The 22448-nt window shown below is 38.3% G+C and overlaps 2 protein-coding genes across 6 annotated transcripts; one reads left to right on the top strand and one right to left on the bottom strand.

Moving 5' to 3' along the window:
* Window positions 1–10203: 10203 nt before the first annotated feature.
* nme6 (NME/NM23 nucleoside diphosphate kinase 6) lies at window positions 10204–13654 on the top strand. 2 transcript variants are annotated; one of them, XM_067481511.1, is made up of 6 exons: window positions 10204–10407; window positions 10746–10841; window positions 11698–11800; window positions 12070–12109; window positions 12655–12815; window positions 13174–13654. In XM_067481511.1, the coding sequence occupies exons 2-6, from the start codon at window positions 10749–10751 to the stop codon at window positions 13323–13325; spliced, it is 549 nt and encodes a 182-aa protein (XP_067337612.1). In that variant the 5' UTR covers window positions 10204–10407; window positions 10746–10748; the 3' UTR covers window positions 13326–13654. The 2 variants fall into 2 exon arrangements, with proteins under 2 accessions (XP_067337612.1, XP_067337613.1); XM_067481512.1 differs by lacking the exon at window positions 10204–10407 and adding an exon at window positions 10427–10594.
* A 266-nt stretch (window positions 13655–13920) lies between these two features.
* baalcb (BAALC binder of MAP3K1 and KLF4 b) lies at window positions 13921–19303 on the bottom strand. Of its 4 annotated transcripts, none has more exons than XM_067481515.1 (4): window positions 18951–19303; window positions 17418–17626; window positions 15074–15238; window positions 13921–14717 (listed from the first exon to the last, which is right to left on the bottom strand). In XM_067481515.1, exons 2-4 carry the CDS (start codon window positions 17596–17598, stop codon window positions 14605–14607), a joined length of 459 nt encoding a protein of 152 aa, XP_067337616.1. In that variant the 5' UTR covers window positions 17599–17626; window positions 18951–19303; the 3' UTR covers window positions 13921–14604. The 4 variants fall into 4 exon arrangements, with proteins under 4 accessions (XP_067337616.1, XP_067337617.1, XP_067337614.1 ...); XM_067481516.1 differs by having other exon boundaries at window positions 13921–14573; window positions 18951–19302; XM_067481513.1 differs by having other exon boundaries at window positions 15039–15238; window positions 18951–19301.
* Between the last annotated feature and the right edge of the window lie 3145 nt (window positions 19304–22448).

The raw sequence follows: 22448 nt of genomic DNA, 5'->3' as shown, positions 1-22448 counted from the left end.
TCGCCCCCTTGTGGGGAAATGTGATACTGCTATTGTCCCTATTCGGTGCTGTGTTAATGCAGATGGCATCTTACTGTTGTATTACTGCCACCTTCTGTCTTAACCGTCCCGTTCATTCGAAGTCCAATAGCCAAACATATATCCTCCACCTTCGCCAATTCTTTCATACTTTTGTATTCCTAAATGTGAAGGTACCTACATGAACATGATTTCCTTTTGCTTGGCTGACTTCTCGGGAGAACGTGACCAGTGTTTCATATCAAAGATCCTTGATTTTGGAGGCACCTACCTGAAAACTTGTAAACACACGAACTGAGTCACATATTCATATGTTATTTGGTGTACTCTCTTCTGTCCATTTGAATGCAACTGCACTACATACAGTTCAACAGTATACACACACTTTATGCAATCATATTTCTCACTTTCAACATTTAGGACATCAGGAAATCCACAAACATTTGTTTTCAGTCAGATTGTTATAAAATTTTTTATTGTGCAACAGGGTTTTGCTCATCAGGTTGCGACCATCTTGTTAGTTTCACCTGCTTGTTTCAATACCTTTTATCCATTGATGATTCCCTTGCAAAATATCTCATTATAAAATACTAATTTTATAATGAGTATGTGTGTAGACCCTTTGTTTGATGGTGATGAAAATGAGTATGCAACGTGGGTCAAACCTGGGCCTTTTAAATTTCCTTTACATGGAAAACATCATACTGTGTTGTTGCCCTTCAGAAATTCCTATGGTATATAATCACCAAAAACACAAATCTTTACTGGACATAATTATTAAATATTACTGAAGGTGTAGCGGGTGCTGTCCGTGGTTCTGAATTTTAAGACTAGTAAGACACCACACTGAAATGCAATTGGCCTGTGCAAATCCTTAATCACTATAAAACATCTAAACACAGCCAAACACAGTTATTTCTAGAATAAACTTTTAAATGTACCTATTAGCTTTCAACTCATATCTTTACATGACTGCTATCCACACAGTATTCATTAGACTGTATAATTTACATTCAGTCGATATGTTTATTTAACCAAAACTAATGCAGTCAAATGCAATGGTCCTGCTGTCATCAAATCGATAATGTTCAGTTTCAAAAGAAAAGTTGATTCAACTGTATGATCACGTTGGAGGATATAGTTTATGAAGCTGTTATACTAAAATACATTTCAATTACTAATATAAATGATGCTAGGCTCAATAAGATAATCACATTTTTGTACAATGTTTTAGAGTTTAACTGCCAAAAAAAAAAAAAATCAGCAAAACAGTTGAACAGTTCAATCAACTCCTTTATAAATCAGAAAAATTAACATTACCACTTTCACAGAATTAGAAATGATTACAAGACTGTTTTGGATTGCATTTGTATTGGACTGCATTACCTTTAGCTGCTGTCAGTGTACCAAATAATATGAGTTTACTGTATACAGTAATACAATATACACAGTACACAAGCTTTTTATCTTTTTTAATCTGCTACAAGCTAAAACAATATTAATACTAAGATGCAACAGGATCTTTTCAGTGTGGTGTGTTTTGCAAAACCATGTTAAAACATTTTGTAGCAATAAAATTAAACATATGTAGAATAATGATACAATTCAATTTTCTTTTATTAGCTTTTCAAAACATATTGCCACAGAGGAAACAAATAGAACACGCTAATCAAAAAACCACCTTCACAGTATGCAGCATTACACCGCAACTCCGCTGTGTCTTTGATTCCATGCGGGTGTCTGCTGACTTAATTCACGACGCAGTAGCTGGTTGAAGGGGACCAAACCTCACAGAAACACCTGACTTGGTTCCGTTTGACCAGCCACAGCAAGGTGTGTTGCTTCAGAGCAGGAGGAGAGTGAGAGAGTAGAATGAGGCATGCAGTGAAGTTACAGGGTTGGAGGACAAAGAAAAAAGTGGAAATAAGAGGGGAAAAGGAAAAGAAATATAAGGTAGATGTAGAGATCATCTGCAAACAGACAGGTTGTTGTGTCCTCTTCAGTCTTACCTGAAAGACAAACAGAGAGGAAAACAATATACTTAATACTTCAATAGTGACAGCGTCTTTCGCACACAACACAGAAGCGAGTGCATCAATGTTACCAAGCAGAAAGTTCCTATTTAGAGGTTTGGGAAGCCTGACAGCCAGTGACATCGTCCTATTTCCTTCCAAACCCAGCCTACAGGAGTGAACCTTCACCCTCAGTGACAGCTCGACATCTCTGCCCTCCCTTCACCTTTTCCTTTTTGAGAGTCCTGTGGTTGCTATAATGGGTAACAGCTGTGGTCTGTCAATCTTCCTTGACTGTCAGCAGATGGGGCAGGGCAGGAATTTTTCAAGAAGTCCCTGAGACCCGATCAGTAGCCCTGGAAGTAATGCTAACTGTACACGTGTCTGAGCTGAAAGAGAGGGAACAGGCCTTTCACCTGTTGCCTGGCCATACACACACACACACACACACACACACACACACACACACACACACACACACTCACACACACACACACACACACACACACACACACGAACACACACACCCAAACACACATGCTTATGAACTTCCTGACATCCCCCTCCCAACTCATTATTAAACAAAGGCAAACTGAGAATTCTAGTTTAAAAACAAACTTTAGACAATACGTAAAATCAAACACGCCTCTTCTTCCCAGTGTTGTTGCTGCTTACGTCCCCTTGAAACCACACACTTCCTTACATTCCATAAGTGGTGTATTAATATGGGGATATAAGGAAGCATGTCCTCACAAGGGGCAACAACTGGATTCAACGCTCCCTGGACACAAAGCACCCTTTCATAGTCGCAGATGCAGAGTAGCGGGAACAACCGGTTTAACAATGGTTAACTGTGACAGAAAGAGGGATGGGGCTAAAGACACACATGATGGTGGCTTCCTTCATCTGCACCCCAGAGTCACAAGAAATCTAAGAATACAGACATTTTTCCGGTGTAATGGAAATGTAAAGTTTAATTTTATTTAATGTATAGCTTAAATGAGGCTTATTGTCCCACTAAGTGTTAGACAGCACACTGAAACAGTCTGGTGTCTAAGTGTTAGAAAATGTAGAATTACTGTTGCCAAGGACCAGCCCCCACAGTTTGTTGATGGGTAATGCCAATGTGATGATGCTGAACTGTATTTAAATCACTCTGGAGAGCGAAGCAAATACTGACTTCCAGTAGACAAAGGTCATAATCTGTTTTATTTCTTAAAAATCATGTCATGCTAAGTCATGATGATTGCAAATGTGTCAAAATGACCTTTTAAAAGTTTAAATAACAGGATTGATTATTAATTAATTCAACACACATTTGAAATTAAACTGAACTTAGGAAGAATTTAAATAAGTTTTACTCACCTTCAGTCACTGCTGTTGTGTCTTTGTTGGGTTTTCTTGTGGTGAACAGCTGATGTTGAGCTTGAGGCCACGCTTGGTTCAATTTCTCCTACTGTTTAGCTACTCGTGTCTTCCATGATACATTTAAAAGCTGTTCTGCCAGACCAAATGGTCATCTGAAAGACTAGCCCACCTACTTTGGAAGGACCATGATGACCGAAGTTCCTCATTCTTTCTTTATCACACCTCAGCTTCCTCTCACCTGACAGATGTAAAAACATCTAACAACTGGTTTGACACCTGGTTTCAATCACACAGTGCTGCAAACCAAGGAAACTACAAAAAGTTGAAAGACTTCAACTCTGCAACATCTGAATTTAGCCACTTTAAGGCTGAATAGAAGGCTGTGCCACTGAGATGGAGGTCTACCCACAAAAACAATCAAAACACTACATACAAGAACAAAAAAGACACATTTCACAGGCCAACCTTAATCCTTGTCCCTGAAGCTGCCCTTTCCACACACCAATGCCCAAACTCTTTAAACTATCCTCTTTACCCTACTCCTTTCCTCACTTCCCCTCAGCTCTCCTAAAATCAACTATCCTCCTCAGTCACTGGCCGGTGGATTGTGCCCACAACAGGCCTTGCAGATCGGCCTTTTCTATCCCACCAGGAGCACCCCCCTCCAAAGCGGCCTCCCACCTGTTGGTGTCCTTTAGAAGCCCGGGCCTCTCCTGCGCCTCCTGTCCAGCCCAATCAGGTCCCTGACAGGGGGGACCCAGCCTGTGAAATCACACCTCTCAGCTGTTCACACTGGGCTCGAGTCACCCTACACCCCTGCCGTTCCTCTGTTTAGCCCCCACCCCACCCTTCCTCTATTTTACACTGAATGTCAATGGTTCCTTTTTGGAGATTGAAAAAAAAGAAAAAAAAGGGAGAAAGAGAAGGATGCAAAGAAACAAGGAAGCAACTGCATGATGGGTGTGTTTTATTGGGTTTAGGGGCACAGTCTGAGCAGCAGTTACAGCAGGCCGTGAGTCACAGCTGAAGCCAAGGTTGAATTTCATCCCAGTTGGGTTTCTAGGCTTCACTTTAGCTTCGTTGTATCAGCAGACATTACAGTATAAACTAGTGACGCTCGCTGTCTCATTTCAAAAGCCATTTTTAAAACAACTCATAATTTGGGGTGATTATATTTGTGAGGCAGCCACAGAACAAATACCTCTGATTCACAGCTCACAACAAAGGTGATAAAGGCTTGGATAAATAAAAATCTAAACCTCTTAATGAAGCACGGCCAAAGGTACGTGAGGAGTGTGAATGAAGTGAATGAAGTGCTCTTGTGACTCCATGAAACAAATAAAACATTTTCATTTTGTGAATTTTATGAAAATTACTGTATACATAATAATTACTATAGTTACTATAGAATTATTATTGGAAAAAAGAACAGAAAATGTTGGAAATCAACTAAAAAACCCAGTCAATCATATATTACCTTTTTTTGCGATTTTATTTTATTTATACAGGTAATCCAATTAAAAGAATCTGAAGTCCATATTTGACTGTTCTGAAGCATCTGTGTGACCATACAGCAATTACCCATAATGTGAGGCAAACAGCCCGAGCTCAGGGATTCATTTTCCTCTGCAGCAAGCAGAAGCCTCTCCACTAAGGTCAACACCTGTGTTCTAAAATCAGCACTGGGGTTGGGTGTGATAGGAACCCGGGCCTCATTCACAGAAACCTCCAGCTCAGAGTGGGGGGCTTATATTGAAACCCAATGCTCTCCCTATTTTTGAGTCACTCGCCATCCACAAATAGCAACCCCATCGGATCTTTGTAGCTCCCGTTTTTCTCCACCACAGGATGTTGTCTAAATTCAACAGTTGTTCAATATTTCCCATGGCCTTTAGCCAGGGTGTATCACAAATGCAACATTTCCACTAATGCCAGCTATGTACCAGGGCTTTGCCAGATATTTGTGTGTGCTAAGAATATCAGATGACTTTTGTTGTTGAGTGGATTCTTGGATGCCTGCACCGGACACAATTGTAAAGAAACAAATAATAATCCTGCTGTTCCTTCTAATGGGACAGCTGATCAATATAACATAATGGCTCACAGTCTAAATATTTGCCAACAAGCTGATCCATAAAGTGTCTCATCTAGTCATCTGTTCCTCTCTCATCATGTGTCACACGTCATGCAGATGAGCTCACCTTACTCTGTGATGTTTTTTATCTGTCAGCCCCTCTTCTGAGTTTCAGTCATTGGTCTGGTGATCATTTTCAGAATTGAAGCCAGTTTGTTTAACTTGGAAATAAAAGTGCCTTGAAAATCTAATTTTGCTGATATTAGAATTAATAGATTGTGGCAGTTTATGACTTTTGTGTATGAGTAAAACATACTCAGTTAATTGAACTTGAGAAATAAGAATGGTCACGTAACTCAAGATATTAATGACTCAACTATTTGGTCACATGGTCAGTGGTATACATGTATTGTCTTTTTACATTTTGTAAAAGATCAGTTCCTTTTGTCCACATAAACAACATCCAGCTGCAACTGCTAAAGTCATTTTGTCTGCTTGAGCTGCTGAATTACCACATTTGTTATTATTAGGAAAATTAACAATTATCAATAAATTAAATACATAAAGAAAGATATCATGAATTTTTTCAAAATAAAAAATCGATATAAAGCTCGGAGGAGTTTCTACACTCAACCAGTGCATGCTGGGATGTCTGCTAGTTTTGTTACATTAAAACATTTACCAATTGCTTAGTTGAGTGAACTCACTGCAATTCATTCATTCACAATTTTCAGCTGCAACAACTCACATTTATATGTGGTAAAGTCTGAAAATTAAAGCTAGACATGATAAGTTAAATAATCGTGGCATTCACTTTGTACATATTTACATTAAGTTAACTAGAAATGCTTAGTGAATTCCATTAATTCCTGTATGATGTTCTCAAATCTAATGTATGAATGTAATTTGGTTTGGGATTTCACTCTTTCACAAATTAATTTATTCACATTTAAGAAAGATCAAAACAAAATATTATGATGACCGTACAGGTGTTCAATGATTGGGTTGCATGTGATCAACAAATTGGATCAGAAAGGTTATTTATAACCTGTGTTCACATTCCGGGGCCTCTGTTGACAAATCACTTTGTTCCCCTCTGTCATACTCATCTGCCCTGTTGCCAGTATCCCACTGCTTCTGGGTAGGTCACAACACACCTCTTGGCAGGAGTAAATAATTTCCCTCAGGGCAGCAGGTAGAATTTATACTTAATAACCCCAGAGGAGTAGAACACAGGGTAGCATGGGTTTCTATTAATATAAATAAACCAAGTTCTTGCACATGGACAGGATGGGACAACGTTACAGACTATGTCTTTTATTCTGAAGGAAACTGGCAGCAGCATAATTGACTGTAGAGATCACTTTCAATATGGTTTGTTTTCAAACTTAAAAAACTTAAAAGAAAATATCCTATTTGATTAATTGTACTGCCTGGGACAATACATGATTGTCTGACTGTAAAATGTGTTTCAATATGCTAGAGAATGGCATAATGTTCAAAAATATCATGGTAAGGACATTTCAGCTTTCAATAACATGTGTCACACATAACATAACATATTCTTACAATTCAAATAAATTCAAATATTATGAAAGTAATGCTGCATTTTAAAGGCTAATAAACAATAAACCAAGAAGTAAAAGTGAGCTACCTCATCCAAAACAAGGACAAAACTGATCTCTTTGTGCTATGGTGCTGACTCATTATGTGCTCTGACATTAATGCCACTCTGTCCTTCCCTGGGCACACCAGTTGCCAGGGCTGAGGTTGACACAGCTGTTGCAGGGAGCCTGGTCCCGCTTTGTGAAGCTATGGAGCAGAAAGGTCAAAGGTCACTAACATTAAGGCAAAAAGAACAGGTGATGGAGAGGTGAGGGGACCTCACTCCTGTGATTCACAGACAGATGCTCTAAGTTTGTTTAGGAATAGAAATAAGATCATAGCTAGAAATTGTATGAAAGCAATGATCAATCCAAAAGCAGAAAACACACACTGGTGGCACTGTAAACATAGACAGTCACCTTTGATTCCATTTCAGCTGTATGTCATGGCACCAAATTAGGCTGTGATCTTTTATTGAAGCATTCAAAGGTGTTAAAACAGGAAATACATCCCTGGCTTTTCTCACCAACCAAGCAATTAGGACATTAAAGGGTTCCTGGTGTTACGCTGTGCCCCCCTAAATGGCTCTGTTAAAATAGGTGGCCTCTGAGACACTGGGTGACAGGTGAGCTGCAGTGTGATGTATAAAAGTATGCAGGTCAAACCTGACTCATTTTCTTATTTCTACATAAGGTATATTGTGGCTGTTTCCATCCTGTCATGCTGGGGCCTAGTGGAGCTACTAGGCCCCAGCATGAGAGGATGTTTCAAGTGACATAATAAATCAAGTTTATTTACATAGCTAATGAATTCTCAAAGGTCTTTACAGGCCAATGGTAGACAGGAAAAAGGAACAGTGGCCTGTATTATAGAATCATATTAATATAGAGCACAGACGAAGATCATTTAATTTGAAACACTGCTGTATACATTTTTTATACATTGTTTAAATTAATAGTTCAGAAAATAAGAGCATGTAAATGTAAATACAAGCAACATTGTGTCACTTGCATTTTGCTGCAATGACGCAGATACATATTTATAGACTTTTATGAGTTTAGTTAGTTCCCTTGGATTCATTGACAACCTTAATTATATTATATAATGTGCTATATAACATTTGGAAAATAATAAAAACAACTATTAAATGCTGATAATATTGAAACAAGGGCTTGTGGGCCTGTTGTAGTTAGAGTCATTAAGGTCGGAGGTTCGAAGTGTCCCTGAGCAAGAAACTGAAATCCCAAAAGCCGACCACATCCCCATCTGCGGAGTGCAGGTCCAAGCCCAGTAGAAATTAGGGAGGGTTGCGTCAGGAAGGTCATCTGGCATAAATATTGTGCCAAATCAACATGCGGACAAAATGATCCGCTGTGGCGAACCTGAACACTGTTGCACAGTCCACTGACTTGCTCACATTTAATATTAGCACTTTCAATTTTACCAACTCAGTACAGATGGACAGTACATTTACACATAGTCTCGTCTAGAAATGTCTCGTGAAATAACATGGGAACAAATATACAATGCATTCTAATAGATGCTTAAATACGATAGCAAATCTTCACATATGATCATTAGACACATCTACTGTTTAAGTTTGTTAGTTGTTTGTGTACTCCATATATGATATATAATCAGGACATTTCCATAAAGGTTTTAAGACAGTATATTGCAAAATCCCAGCTAGAGTATATGAAAATCCTTTCCTTGTTGATATGTGGAACATATTTTCTCATAATCCTCCTGCTCCTGGTGGAAGAATGAATGTGGAGCAGTCTATGGACATCCAAGAGCCTGTGGGGGTCGTTGGTCAGCTGTCTGACTTCCACCAAAAGGGAATGGCAACTGCAGGAGTGCCACTAGTGACAGTAGCAGCAGTGGTGGTGACAACAAGATAAAACAGAGATGGAGTTTATGGTGGGCAGAGAATCAGTGGTGGCCTCTATTCTGTCTAACTTGTCTGTTGCATCCCCTGAAACATCTTTTCAGGAAATATGTCTGTTGAGAGGTCATGTAAACCCTAAAATTAGACAAGACCCAATATAATACTATAGAACTTTGTAGTACAGAGAAAATCGATGTACATAGATTTTATTAATGATATATATACTTCATACAGCTTCACTCAATCCCCCTCATAGTAGGTAACAGCTGTGGAGTCACCCCAAGTCATGTGACATTGGCAGGTGGAAAAAACCTATGTGGGATCCCCCCACCCTCCCCTTCTTCTTCAAGGGTGTGGCCATTTTGCATTGATGGAATGTGTTTGCAGCTCATAGTGTATGTATAATCTCCCACATTGATGAAATACCACAGACGAATCTGTTGCTCCAGTCGCTGCTTGTAGCTGCTGTGTCACTGTCACTTCAGGGACTGTCAGCTACTAGAGAACACATTTATTCAAGAGTGGCCCACCTTTAATTTGAGACTCATGTTTAATCTACAATATTACAAATTATTGTTTTAATTATGTTAATTGTGATTTTCATTATGAAAAGATAACTTTTTTTTACCCCAATGTACAAATTTTATAATATTGATGAAGACTCATTAACTGGCATGTTTTTGTACTGCCCTCCAGTGGAACTGTTGCTATATAGCTGTAGTTGATTTGATCATGCCAACTCACAGGTGCTGAGCCTAATGAAAAAAGGTTTATTTTTAAAAGCAAAAACTATATCAACTTACAAACATAAATATTTAAATAAAAACATCATAGCACAGTGAAAAGACCTAACTTCAGACACCAATTGCAAGTACAATATGACTATTAGAAAAACTTCTACTTGTATTTTGGTAGAGATCTGCTTTTTTCCACCCTTATTACCTAGATATTGTTTAGGTAATAATAAGATAATAATAATTTAGTGGGCCTTTTATTTAAATTATTATAGGTGAGTTACTGGATATAGCCTGCCACTTCATCAGACTTCAATAGATTGGATTACAAATCCTAAATGTTAAAAGCAGAAATAATGAAATTAAGGTCATGTTTTAAGGTTATGCCAAAAAAATCTAAAATGTTTAAAAATATATTTATTTATTTTATTTTTTCAAACTTATTTGTATCTTGCGTCACTCTCACTAGGAACCTGATGAGCTAACTCAGTTTCTGGGGACCTTATTTACGAACGAACTGGTCGGTGCTAGGGGTTCGCGGCAGTATATAACCAAACGTTCATGATTTTTAACGTTACAGTCATTGTATTATGCAAACATGTAGTTAAATAAGCCGAATTAAAATAATTTATACTTTGAATTAGAGACGAAGTGACGCACTTCTTTTTCCACAGTATGGCCGTAGTATCTTCAAACTGAAGGAAACAGGTTAGCACCTGTAATGCATTACTGACTTCTATGACTTAGATTAGATCGGAAGCTTTATTAATCTTAATAGAGTACATATACTTGGTACAATGAAATTTGCCCTTTGCATTTAACCCACGCAGTGGGCAGCTCGGGGAGCTAATACACGTGGTTCATGGGCTGTGGTTTGAACCTGATGCTTGAATAGGTACAGGTGTTGACATACGTTGCCGTTACTGCCCATGTTGTTTATTGTTGTTTCATTAAGGTTACGTTAGCTCAGTGAAGTTATTTTGTGAAACATTTATATTAGCACCCCATTAGCTGTATTTACTATAACATCACTTTTCTTTCTCTAGACAATGTTACTGACAACAAGCCGTCTGTCCAAAGTGCTGCAGCTCACCCTGGCGATCATCAAACCAGACGCTGTGGCTCATCCTCTGATGTTAGAGGTCAGCTCATACCAAATAACTGTGAAGCTTTTCAAGAAGTCTTTAACTTCCTCACAATATAACTCCTTGGGCTGTGTCCACAGTACAGCACATCACTTTAGTAATTCCATCTCTCTTTAATTGAAAGAACAGATGTCATAAGAGTCTTCCAGATGATGCACAGGTTTTGCATTTAAGTAGGAAAATAGTCACTTAATGTGAGTGTTCACTGCAGTAAAACTAGCTGCAGCGTTATTAGCTTCATCCTATTGTCTGGTTGCACACTTTGACACATTGTATGTTCCATTGCATTGCATTTTTATTTGAGTGTGAAATTTGTAAAACATTCCCTACATCACAATTTAACTTCACATCCTAAAATACAGTGCAAAAAATAAGTTGTCAAGATTTGAACTGTGGAATTGCTTAAAGTTTTGATAACCAAATTGTCTTCAAAATCCCATTAACATCCCATTCTTTGACATTGCCTAACTCATTCCACTCTCTTTTGTTTACGATTCAAAGAATAACTAAGCTTTATTTGCTGTCTTGATGGGTTAGAAGCTACAATGCCTTGAAGTTGTGAAAGCTGTGTCATAAAATATTTCATAAGTCAAAGGTTCCATATCAAAGCCTTGTGAAGTGGACCAGTTTGGTAATTTGTAATTGCAATAAAGAACAGAAGTCTGACGTTTTGTACCAGCATATTCGTATGCAAATATAATTCATCTGGCAGTTATAATAATATAAAATGCTCCTCCCTTTCTTTGAAAATATGTACATTGCATGTTCCATTTAGTTAAACCTACTTGGATCCAGTTTATGGAATATTGTAAATCATTAGTTATCAGTGTTATGTTTTTTTTTTGTCTTTCAGGCTCTTCATCAAAGAATCCTGGACAACAACTTTCTCATTGTTAGATGCAAAGATCTTGCATGGAGAAGACAGGATTCTGAGAAATTTTACGCTGAACATTCAGGTGTGACTACACATGATTTACACTATGTCCAAACGTATTAAAACATTTTGCTACCATCGAGATTCCATCTGACTAAACAAATGAGTCAGAAGCCTGTTTTAGAAGAGTGGGTGGATTAAAGCCAATAATTCATCCTTTATTGTGGGTGTTCTAGTATCAAAGTTTGAGAGAAGAATAAACAGCCTCTTTTCAAGCAGGACAATTGAAAGATTTTGAATTTTTCAAAATTATTAAAGATAAAAAATTGTACTATGTATATTGCTTCCTAGGGCGATTCTTCTATCAAAGACTTGTTGAATTCATGTCGAGGTAAGCCACTCACATCATAAATGGACAAAGCCTAAATATACTGTGGGTTAATTGCATGTATAAATCCAAAAGTTAAGACTTTTATGCAAGAGTACATTTTTGAATTGTAATAACATTAAGAAAATTGGGCAAACACAGGAAAAGCTCACCTCAGTTGATGGAAGTTCTATTTCTCACTCAGCAAGTCATCAATAAATCATTTCCACTAGCTAGATTTCAAAAGCTGCTTCTAATCATAGCTTCATTGTTGTATCATCACAGCAGCCACTCACTATTGGAACTGTTTAGCTAAAACTCACAAACTGAAAACTGTGTATGCTGTACATGTATTACTAGCTTAGCTCTCTTCCCAGGAGGTTCGGAATAAATTAATAGATTGGAGTTATATTAGATTTTTGGCCTTCTCTGAAAGCCTCCAAAGCATCCAGGGCAGAAGATGAAATGCAGACAGGTGGTAGACAAAGCAGTATAAGCGATTCACCAACTGTATAATATTTAACTATGATTTATGACTGCTCAAACTGCTGTCACTTTCTTTCCTACAGTGGTTCTATGCGTGCATACATTTTAGCTAGAGAGGATGCCATACGTCACTGGAGAGAACTAATGGGACCCACCAAAGTGTTTAGGGCCAGATACACCTCCCCTTCCTCTATCAGGGCTCAGTTCGGACTCACAGACACACGAAACACAACTCATGGTTCAGGTAGGAGAGACACAGTGTGTCACATTTAATATGAGTACAACTCTATTCATATCTACGCTTCGATCATTATCAAATTACGCACTGAAAGGTATATAGCTTTGCCATAAAATTAACTGTATAACGCAATTTAAAGTTAGTCGTATTTAGCAGGAGACTGGTTGATTTAAAGAATTGCTATTATGTGATTAGACACTTGTACATGTAAATGATGTTGCAAAAATTAAAAAGATTCATATGTGCAACATCTCGCTCACTACAGTAAACTGTGTTTAGGTTGTGGTCAATGAAAGACTAAGTGTTATTTTAGTGCATTGATGAGGTGGAACCATTTTCCAAAACCATTTTACTTTTCCTTCAGATTCTGTGGAGTCAGCACAAAGAGAAATCAGTTTTTTCTTCCCTGACTTTTGTGTGGGGGAGTGGATGGAGAAAGAAGAGCCGTCGTTCAGATCAGGACAGTTGCATTACGACCATGGAAAGCAGATCCACACACTATCAGCCCAAAGCTGACCGCAGAGCTGCTATCACAGTTGCTGATCAATAACATACAGTGACGCATGCCAGGACCGAACTGGCCTCAGAACCCTCAGAAGTTCCCTGAATGTGTGATATTAAAGCTGATGGACTGTTCATGACGCTTGAACTAATTTAAAATAAGGATGAGGAGGCGCTTTTGTTTGATTTAATGCCATTACAAAGCGCAAAGGATGGACACTCAGGTCATATGACTTAACCATAACGTCAGTTTGAGTTGAGTGTCAGGGTCCCTTCTTTCCCGCCCATGTTTCTAGTGTTATTTACACTGTCAACTATAAATAAAAAATATATATGTAAATGTTCTGCACTTATATAGCACTTTTCTAACTATTGGCACTCAAAGCACTTTACACTGCTTCTTATTCACCCATTCACATACACACACTCATACACCGATGGGGGGCCAACACTCACCGGGAGCAACTAAATTGGGGTTCAGTGTCTCGCTTAAGGACACTTCGACATGTGACTGGAGGAGGTGGGGATCGAACCAACAACTGCTCTACCTTCCTGCGCCACATTCGCCCCGGACGTATGTGTATATATACACAAAACACAAAAAAAGTAGTTAAGAAATTCAGATACTGTATTTGTACAAAACAACAAAATGCAGTAAGACAGTTTTTACATTAACATCACAAACCCTGGTCCAGGCTTCACTGTAAATAGTGCAATCATCACTTTCCTGAGCCATACAGATAGTAGCACAGCAAGTACATTATAAATCAGTGTAACAGATTATAACTGTAATGTAATGTAAAATATTACAGTAATAACAGCGTCACACATATTTGTCCGCACAGTTAAAAAGCATTGTGGATTCTGGTTATGATCTGTAGACATTTGAAATGTGAAAAGAAATGATTTTCTCCACTCAGCGGTGATATACCTAATGTATTTAGGTCTGGTATAACTTAAAAAGTAACTTAAAAAGGTTTGGAATTTTCTTTGACTAATCTACGAGTCGACAGTAAAACATTATTGTAACAGGCAACTTAGAAACACATCTTACAGTTAAATATAACACAACCTAGTTACACAAAATGAGAAAATGATCCATGTTTGAAATGTGACAATCAGAACAATATTACAAAGTCACATTCTTCTTCTTCAACCGGGCTTGTCCACAGAAATATGTTCAGTACATTTAGTCTGCAGCTGTCATCTTTTTCTTTTGGTTTCTTCCAGTCTCCCCTGCCCTCAGGTGTTTTGTGTCGCCACCTGTTTGAGAGTTTACACAGGTTTCATAACCTCATAAGTTGTAAGGGATTTCTTCACCTTCCCGTTCTTGTCCACCTGATGAATGCTCTGTGTCACTGTGATGGTCACCTGCTTGGTCGACATCCGATTGTCCTGCCATTTCGTCTTTTAATAGTTAAAATTGAGGTTGGCACACTGTCAGTATACAACACTAAACTCAGTTTATTAGCAGAATGTGGCAATGTTAAAAAGGGGGGATTTGAGCTACACGTGTGTATTGTCAAATAAGTTATTGTTATTGTTAAATGATTGTGTGTGCTAAATGCCAGAAAATACTTAAAATATCCTTAACAAATGCTGTGTGATAATTTGCCTGCTCCAACCAGCGTTCAAAACTTGAATATATTCACTTTATTAATACATATCACAAACACGAGCACAAAAATACCACTTGAGAAGGTACAACCACCAATTGTCCAGACTTACAATCTCTTCAGTGTGTAAGACACTTCTTCGCTGACCTGTGGTGCCAGATGAAGCTAAACCATCCTCCTTGTGTGGAGAGGCCACTATTGCTGGGGGGCTGCTGGGTTTCACATCGTTCAGACTGGCTTCAGACACAGCTGAGCAGACCTTCAGATAGGCCTGTGCAGGAGGAGGGAGGCTGTCTTCAAAGAAATCTGGAACTATAAAACAAAATCAAACCAGTGTTGAATTAAAGCCACCAAACCTAGAACTAGACAAACTTAATACTAAAGAGTACAAGTACAATTATTAAAATTATGGCACAGAAAAGTTACAGTTATTAATGAAAAAGTCAACTAGCAACATGGTCTGCAAAAAAACAGGCACAGGAGGTAAAGTTTGAACAGATATCAAGCCATTTAAGCACTGACAGATAGATAATCCAATACATCCCAATTCTTTAGTTAATAAGATTTTCTACTAAGAATTTTAATCTTAAAACTAAAAAATACTTCGTACAATGAATTTAGACAAGTAGAAGTACAATATTTCCTCTGAATTGTAGTTTTGTAGCAAAAGTAATCTAAAATTTAAATAGTCCAGTAAAGTACAAGTATTTAAATTGTACAGTTTTGAATTTAATTGTACAGTACTTAAGTAAAAGTACGTATTTATTTACTCCCTCTGCTAATAATTGCCAAGAGTATAAACTGAATCGACACACTTGGTTATCTCAACTTGTAGGTGTACTAAGATTTTTATGCATTTAATTACACATAAAGTAGCAACAAACATGCTAAGGGTATTTAGACAACATCCATAACCGTAAATAGCAATAAAGCAAATTAATACCAGAAACAAACAACAAAAAACCGCATCTGATTTCTGTTTCTAGAGAACTTCTAGTAATAAATCAGCTTTTATTATTTACTAAAAACTGCACATTTGTTTTGCTGTAGATTTACTAGAAACCAGCTTTTACTGTAGATTTTAGTAATAACGTGAATTCTCGAAGAGTGCGATTATATTATTATTATTATGAGTACATAAGCTCCCTCCCCCTACAGTACATCGATGTACTGTAGGGGGAGTTTTCAGTAGCTGGGAGCTGTTTTTCTTTCAAAATATAAAACAGTATATTCCACCCTAATAACTATTATCACACTGTGTGGAGCAGTAAAGTGTGATCAATTATAGGAACCATATGAAGTGGTATTTAGACATTTTTCAGAGGAACACAAACTGTGTATCCCCTTTATATCATCCTTAATCAAGACCAGTAAATTATAAAGAATGGGCATCATAATGTTCTAGCTCATCTAACAGATGTACACATGTTCAATAATGTGTCCACCAACTGCTAAATAATTTGGCTAATTGTGGATCTGTTTTCTCCTCCGAGGGAGTTTAACTAAATTTGTCTTCACAATTACATCAAGGCTCCTTTGCCTGTATTCGCTAACAGCTGTATTTGTTGCCAGGAGATCCGAGTCCTGTCTGAGCAGCGGCTTTTGATGTCAAATTTTATGCCAGCTTACTGATGCCTCTGCTCCTGGCTTCAAAGAAACAGCACCCACAGTTAGGGACAAGAATTTTGAAGAAGTTTGATTTCGCTCATATATCTGAAAAAAAAAAAAAAATATGTTTTTGGTTTTATTTGTTCCACCAGGGGGTATCAAATGTTTAAGTTCTATTTCATGGACTCAATGTTTTTCAGAGTATTATAATTTTAGTTGTAGTTGTTTTAGTTAAGAATACAAGTTGTTAAGGGTCAGTGTGGTGGGAACAAATTATCTCCCAATATCAACATTTAAAGGCTAAACTTAGTCTCTTGCATCTTCACTTAATATTTTATTTATGGATTAATTTATATATATTTTTACAACATGTTATCAATTGCAGGAAGTGTTTTTGTTTGTCACACATCTTTATGTCAGACTTGATCCTAAGCTACAGTCACTACACATTTTTTCAATTGCATTTACATTTTTGTGCATAATGGATTGTTTTGCATTTACTGTACCTACAGGGTTTTTCGTACAGGTAAAAAGCAAATCCTGTACAGAAGAGTAAGACCTGTAAGTGTCTCACTTCACTTGCTATTCACAATAAATGATGTCTAAGCAACAAGTGCTCTAGTCCTGGTTTGAACAAAAAACTTCAGGTAACTCCATCTGTATAACTGAATGTAATAGATGAGAGTGGACATTTTATGGAAATTTAAAAAGGAAAAGATTGGAATGGTAAATATACTTTACTCAGCTGTGGGAAACTTAAGTGCTCATTCATACAACTATGACTGTATCATCCATTTATTCAACAGTTACATTACTGCCTGCTCAAATTAAAAACTCAGATGGGTCTTTAAGGACTTATGCAATTAACCATAATTCATCTTACCAGGGCTGATTGCTTTTTCAGAAGTGAAGCCAGCCTCAGAGTTCTCAGAGGGGATGCTCTGGATGGACGATAGGGGAATATCGGCGTCTGTGCTGGTCAGCCATGTTGACTCTGTCTCTTTAGTCCAACTCTCCACGTAGCGAGGCTCGAGGGCGTCCGTCCTGCTCCCCCCACATCCCATGGCTCTGTCTCAGGGCTCTTTCACTTTTCTGCAGAATGCAGAGAGAAAAACCAAAGCAGATTTACACTAATGTCAGTTTAATCACAGGATGCTGTTATATTATTGAGTCAACAGAATCAAATTCCTGAGGCCTGGTGCCTTAGTGGTAGATGCAGAAGGCGGCAGGTTCGAATCCCGCCCCAGGTGTGGCCCTGACCAGCCTGACCTTGGCGCTGGTCTCGAGCCCGGATAAAAATGGGAGGGTTGTGGCAGGAAGGGCATTCAGCGTATAAACTCATGCCAAAATGAACGTGTGGAACATGCTCCGCTGTGGTGACCCCTGAAGGGACAAGCCGTTGATCTTTTGAAAAGAGTATCTCATACATATAACTGCTTTTAAAAGTCATTTTTAAAGATTAAATAAATAAATCGTCACAGTTCCAGCCACTCAGGTGAGAGGATTTTCTCTTTGTCTTATGATGTGACTCTTATGTGAAATCAATACTAACACACAAAACCTTACAGCACAGTACACTGCTGTGGGAGAAAGCAAGTGCCCTCATATGAATGAGGATTATGTATAGATACCTCTAATCTTCAGAGAGTAGCTTGAGGGGTCCGTGTTTACATTTCTTTTTGACCATCTGAAGGCAGCAGTTTTTGACTGTCAGTGAGGTCAGGGAGCCTGGGAAACATCAAATAATTTTCTGGAAAAATTGAGTCAAATTCTTATCAGTTTTTTTTTTTTTTTTTTTGGACATTTGTTCAAGTCACAGACTCTGGCCCACTGTCATTACAGTTTTGTCTCATTCAAAAGACATTAAATGAATGATTCTGATGATTAACTAGTGTTGTGGTACATCTCCTCAGCTCTTGTGCTGTTTGCTGTGCAGTGTATTGTTCTGTGCAGGTCTGAGCTGCTGTTACCATTACTAGTGTCCTAATGTAATCCACACTGTATACAGTACTGAAGTTGTGGATCTATTTGACTACCTATTGAAAATCAATGCAGCTTGTAAAATCATTGTGATGGGTACAAGCTCGTTTTTATTCGCTGCTCTTTGTGGGTTATTGAACTGCGTTTTCCCTAAAATAGTGATGTGGTTAAGTCGGACTTGTATTGATGCTGAATAACCTGCTCACAGTCAAGGCTGCTATAAATCACGGTTGGTTTACTTTACCCGGACAATCAGGCTCCAATGGGGAAAATCCAAATGAGCCTGGGTGTCACTGCACAGCCTCCAACGTGGTGAACATGGCTGATCTTCCCTCTCTTTTGCACCACAGTCGCTACACACCATCACCACAACTCTGACAGCGGCAAACAGAAATGGCACGAACACGCAGTCATATCAAAGATGATAGAGGCTTACTGGTGATGCAAAGTTGCCGTGTTTGTCTTCTCCTTGTCGTCTGTCAGACAGACCCGCAACATACTGTTTATTATGAAACTCCCCCGCCGCACCATCCGTTTTTTTTTTATCCCCTTCAACCTGAAAACAGGATGGTTTGTTGTTTACGAGTCGGTAAATGTTCACCCAGGCTCCTAAAATGAGGTGATAACTGTGTACCTTCACAATAAAATTAAAGCAGACGACTCCCAGTTGTTACCAGCTAGACTTTAATATTCTAATGGTCCTTTACTGACCAGCACTGACATGGGTGATGACTGACAAGAAACTGCTCTTTGACTCACTGACGTTAACAGGCAGAAAGCCAACATGAATTTAAGCACAATACTAAATAATTAGGGGAGGTCATACAACGATGCAGGAAAATCCCCTAAAACACCAGCAGGATGCTCACTACTCTGTCCACAAGAGGACAGTCACAGCTCATTCATGTATCTAAAAATCTGGGCTGGTGAATCAATGACAGCGTCCCTCCTATGTTATTAATTATAAAGGGATAATGTAAACGTTTAAATTAACAGTGGCTGTTTGTTTAGAGGATCAATAAATCTCAGCACACACAAATGAAGGGTGTGTCAGTCAGTGGATTAAAGGGCAGGTGTCTGCCAATGAATATTTTTAGTATTCAAAACTAGAAGTTAAACAAAAAACATTGATTATATTATGTATGACTGTGGCGCAGGAAGGTAGAGCGGTTGTCCACCAATCTCACAGTTGTTGGTTCAATCCCCGGCTCCTCCGGTCACATTTCGAAGTGTCCTTGAGCAAGACACTGAACCCCAACTTAGTTGCTCCCGGTGAGTGTTGGCCAGCTGCATAGCAGCTCCCCCATCGGTGTATGAATGTGTGTGTGATTGTTGGGTGAATAAGAAGCAGTGTAAAGCGCTTTGAGTCCCAATAGGTAGAAAAGTGCTATATAAGTGCAGACCAATTACCATTTAGACCATTTATTAAGATCAATCTCACTGTGGTAATCTGAATTCAATATATGTCAGAACTCTTTCTGTGGCCGTGACACTGAACGAGCATAAACAATTTACATTAGAAAATTATCAACTTGTCTTCTGTGAAAAAAGGCCTGCAAAAAGTTTAAAAGCTAAGGGATTGTTGTCATCCACTTCCCCAGTAGCTGATCATTTCCTGTAACTGCATTTTACTGATTACTGGTGGAACTGCTCACTTGGCAGCAAGCTGCACATTCATCACAGTTACTGGCTTTGGATTTTTGATTTCCACAATGGACTGCTGAAATAATAAACAGCAGCCTTCTTGCTGCATTTCATTTACAGCTGCTTTGAATATGAGACCTGCATAAATCAAGTTCTTCTCTTTCTGATGCATCCAATGACAACAAAGCACATTACAAAAACCTCCAGAAAAAAAAATGACTTCAAACTGTGAGATCAGTTCCCTAATGGGGAAGCTTGTGTTTGTTCCTGTCACAAAACAGTCTGAGGGAAAGATTTAATATGCAATAGCATGCTGTTTATGATCTGATCAGTTAGCAATGACCAGTTCCAATGACTACTATATGCCATTTATTTCCATTTACTTCAAATAGACAAAACCTGGATTAATCCACAAAGTCCTTCTAGGTAAAGATGCAAAAATAGGATTTACATTTTAATAACTACTTGAAAAGGCTCTTAACATCACTAATGTGTAAACTCTGCTCACTTCATGACATTGTTCTCCACTGCAGGACAATGGGAGACTAATACACCAGACACCCTCATGTTTGTTTTTCACTTTGTTTCACTTTGTAGTGCATTAGCCTCATTTATTAAAAAATAAATTATTAAAATTTGTTTGTTTGTTTCTAATAGTTGAAACTTCAAGATACGCGTTTCAAAAACAGATCAATAGACCGAGGTCTTTCACTTCTGTTGGCTGTACCACTGAACCACCCTCTTGTATATATATGCATGAAAAATTAAAACAAACAGATGCTTTATATACATAGATGGTGATTTCTGGTTCAAGTAAGATTGGTCAAAAAGGACTAACCTGCCAATTGCCCCTTTAAATACATATTCAGCCAATATTTTGAGCAGGTCTGATCTGAGCTGAATCAAATCCCTCTGGCTTCCTGAGCCTGATCAGACCTCTCTGCATTGCTTCCTGTGAACAGTCGGGTCAATATTAGTGTATGAGCCAAACAGGATTTCCTCTTTTTTTTGTTTATTTTATGTATCGTAAGGTTAATTGGATTAGGAGGTAAATGTTTATGCGTACTGACGACTTCATTAGTAGCATCATATAGCTTTGATGATGCCTGTATAGTTTGCCTTTGTGGTTTACCCTTTTGGGTTTGTTGTCCAGTTTTCAAGGAAACTATGCACAGGAATGGTTTTGGTACAAGAGAGTTTAGTTCAGCTCAAATATTTAATGGATCAGACGTGGACTCCAAGAGACACATAACTGGAGCAAAAGAACTGACTACAAGGTAGAAGCGAAAGGTTCAGTGTGCAGCTGTAAAGGCACATGGTTTCTTACCAGGTTCTGGGGGTTTAGCCGTACTTTGAGAAACTTGTTTGATGAAACTGTTTGTGATTGTGTTTGTGAGATCGTAAACTTGTGTGTACAATTTGTCCGTTATCGGCTAAGTTGAGAAAAAATACAATAAATGTTCATTGTTTGTCATACAACGATCTCCGGTGTGAAGTAATTGTTGGACCATACGCCTCTACAATTAGCCTGGACAGCTTTGATTTGTATGTCCTGCCCCTATGTTCTATTGGACTACTGGTCAATAGGCCTGTTGTCCCATTACCCTGGTGATTAATGCGGCACACTGCCAAATGCTGCCCTGGACTGAATCATGGGTTGACCTCTCAGTGGTTTCAGCCAATCAAACAAGGATGCTGCTTAAGACAGTAGACAATCTTCACTCTTAGCAAGTCTGTGACTCCTAGAAGAGGATTTACCTATTTTTGACTTTCACAACGTCTATGACTTCATGATCCAACAGTATATAAGATGCAGAAACATGCCTATGTTGTGAGCAGCAGACAGGCAGAACTGACAATTAGAGAACTGACAATAAACAGGTGTGTGGTCAGGTGAATAGTCGTGGAGTGAAAGTCTGGAGGTATCGGTATGGAGATGGGATATGACAGGAGACAAAAGCAAATTAGCCAAAATGAACAGGTCTGACATAGGAGCTACCATTAAAGAAGTGTATTATGCTGTAGGCAGGTGCACACTGTACTGCAAGATCAGATGATTTTGCTGTTGTCATTTACTAATTTTAATATTATGTTTGGTATCAATGTATTTGCAACTTGTCAAATTAGTTTGACAGATAACATTTCTTATTGCATACAATGTGGTTTAATAGTATAAAATAGAATATCTAGGAGACAGGGCAAATTCAAGTGTGTAGCAACAAACGCAAAAATTCAGGTTCACCGTGTCCCCATGCCTCTTGCACTATTAAAAAAAGAGCAGTTTTATAGT

This window comes from Channa argus, chromosome 17, assembly GCF_033026475.1.
Source record: "Channa argus isolate prfri chromosome 17, Channa argus male v1.0, whole genome shotgun sequence".
NCBI lineage: Eukaryota > Metazoa > Chordata > Actinopteri > Anabantiformes > Channidae > Channa > Channa argus.
This window is presented reverse-complemented; position numbering and strand designations above follow the sequence as displayed.

Excerpts from the sequence above, each read along its gene's own strand:
- baalcb (XM_067481513.1), bottom strand. The coding sequence starts at position 17,598 with ATGGGATGTGGGGGGAGCAGGACGGACGCCCTCGAGCCTCGCTACGTG. Across the intron at positions 15,239-17,417 it reads TGAAAAAGCAATCAGCCCTG|TTCCAGATTTCTTTGAAGAC; the intron begins GTAAGATGAATT and ends TTTGTTTTATAG. Across the intron at positions 14,718-15,038 it reads TCTTACACACTGAAGAGATT|ACGAAATGGCAGGACAATCG; the intron begins GTAAGTCTGGAC and ends AACTATTAAAAG.
- nme6 (XM_067481511.1), top strand. The coding sequence starts at position 10,749 with ATGTTACTGACAACAAGCCGTCTGTCCAAAGTGCTGCAGCTCACCCTG. Across the intron at positions 10,842-11,697 it reads CTCATCCTCTGATGTTAGAG|GCTCTTCATCAAAGAATCCT; the intron begins GTCAGCTCATAC and ends TTTGTCTTTCAG. Across the intron at positions 11,801-12,069 it reads ATTTTACGCTGAACATTCAG|GGCGATTCTTCTATCAAAGA; the intron begins GTGTGACTACAC and ends ATTGCTTCCTAG.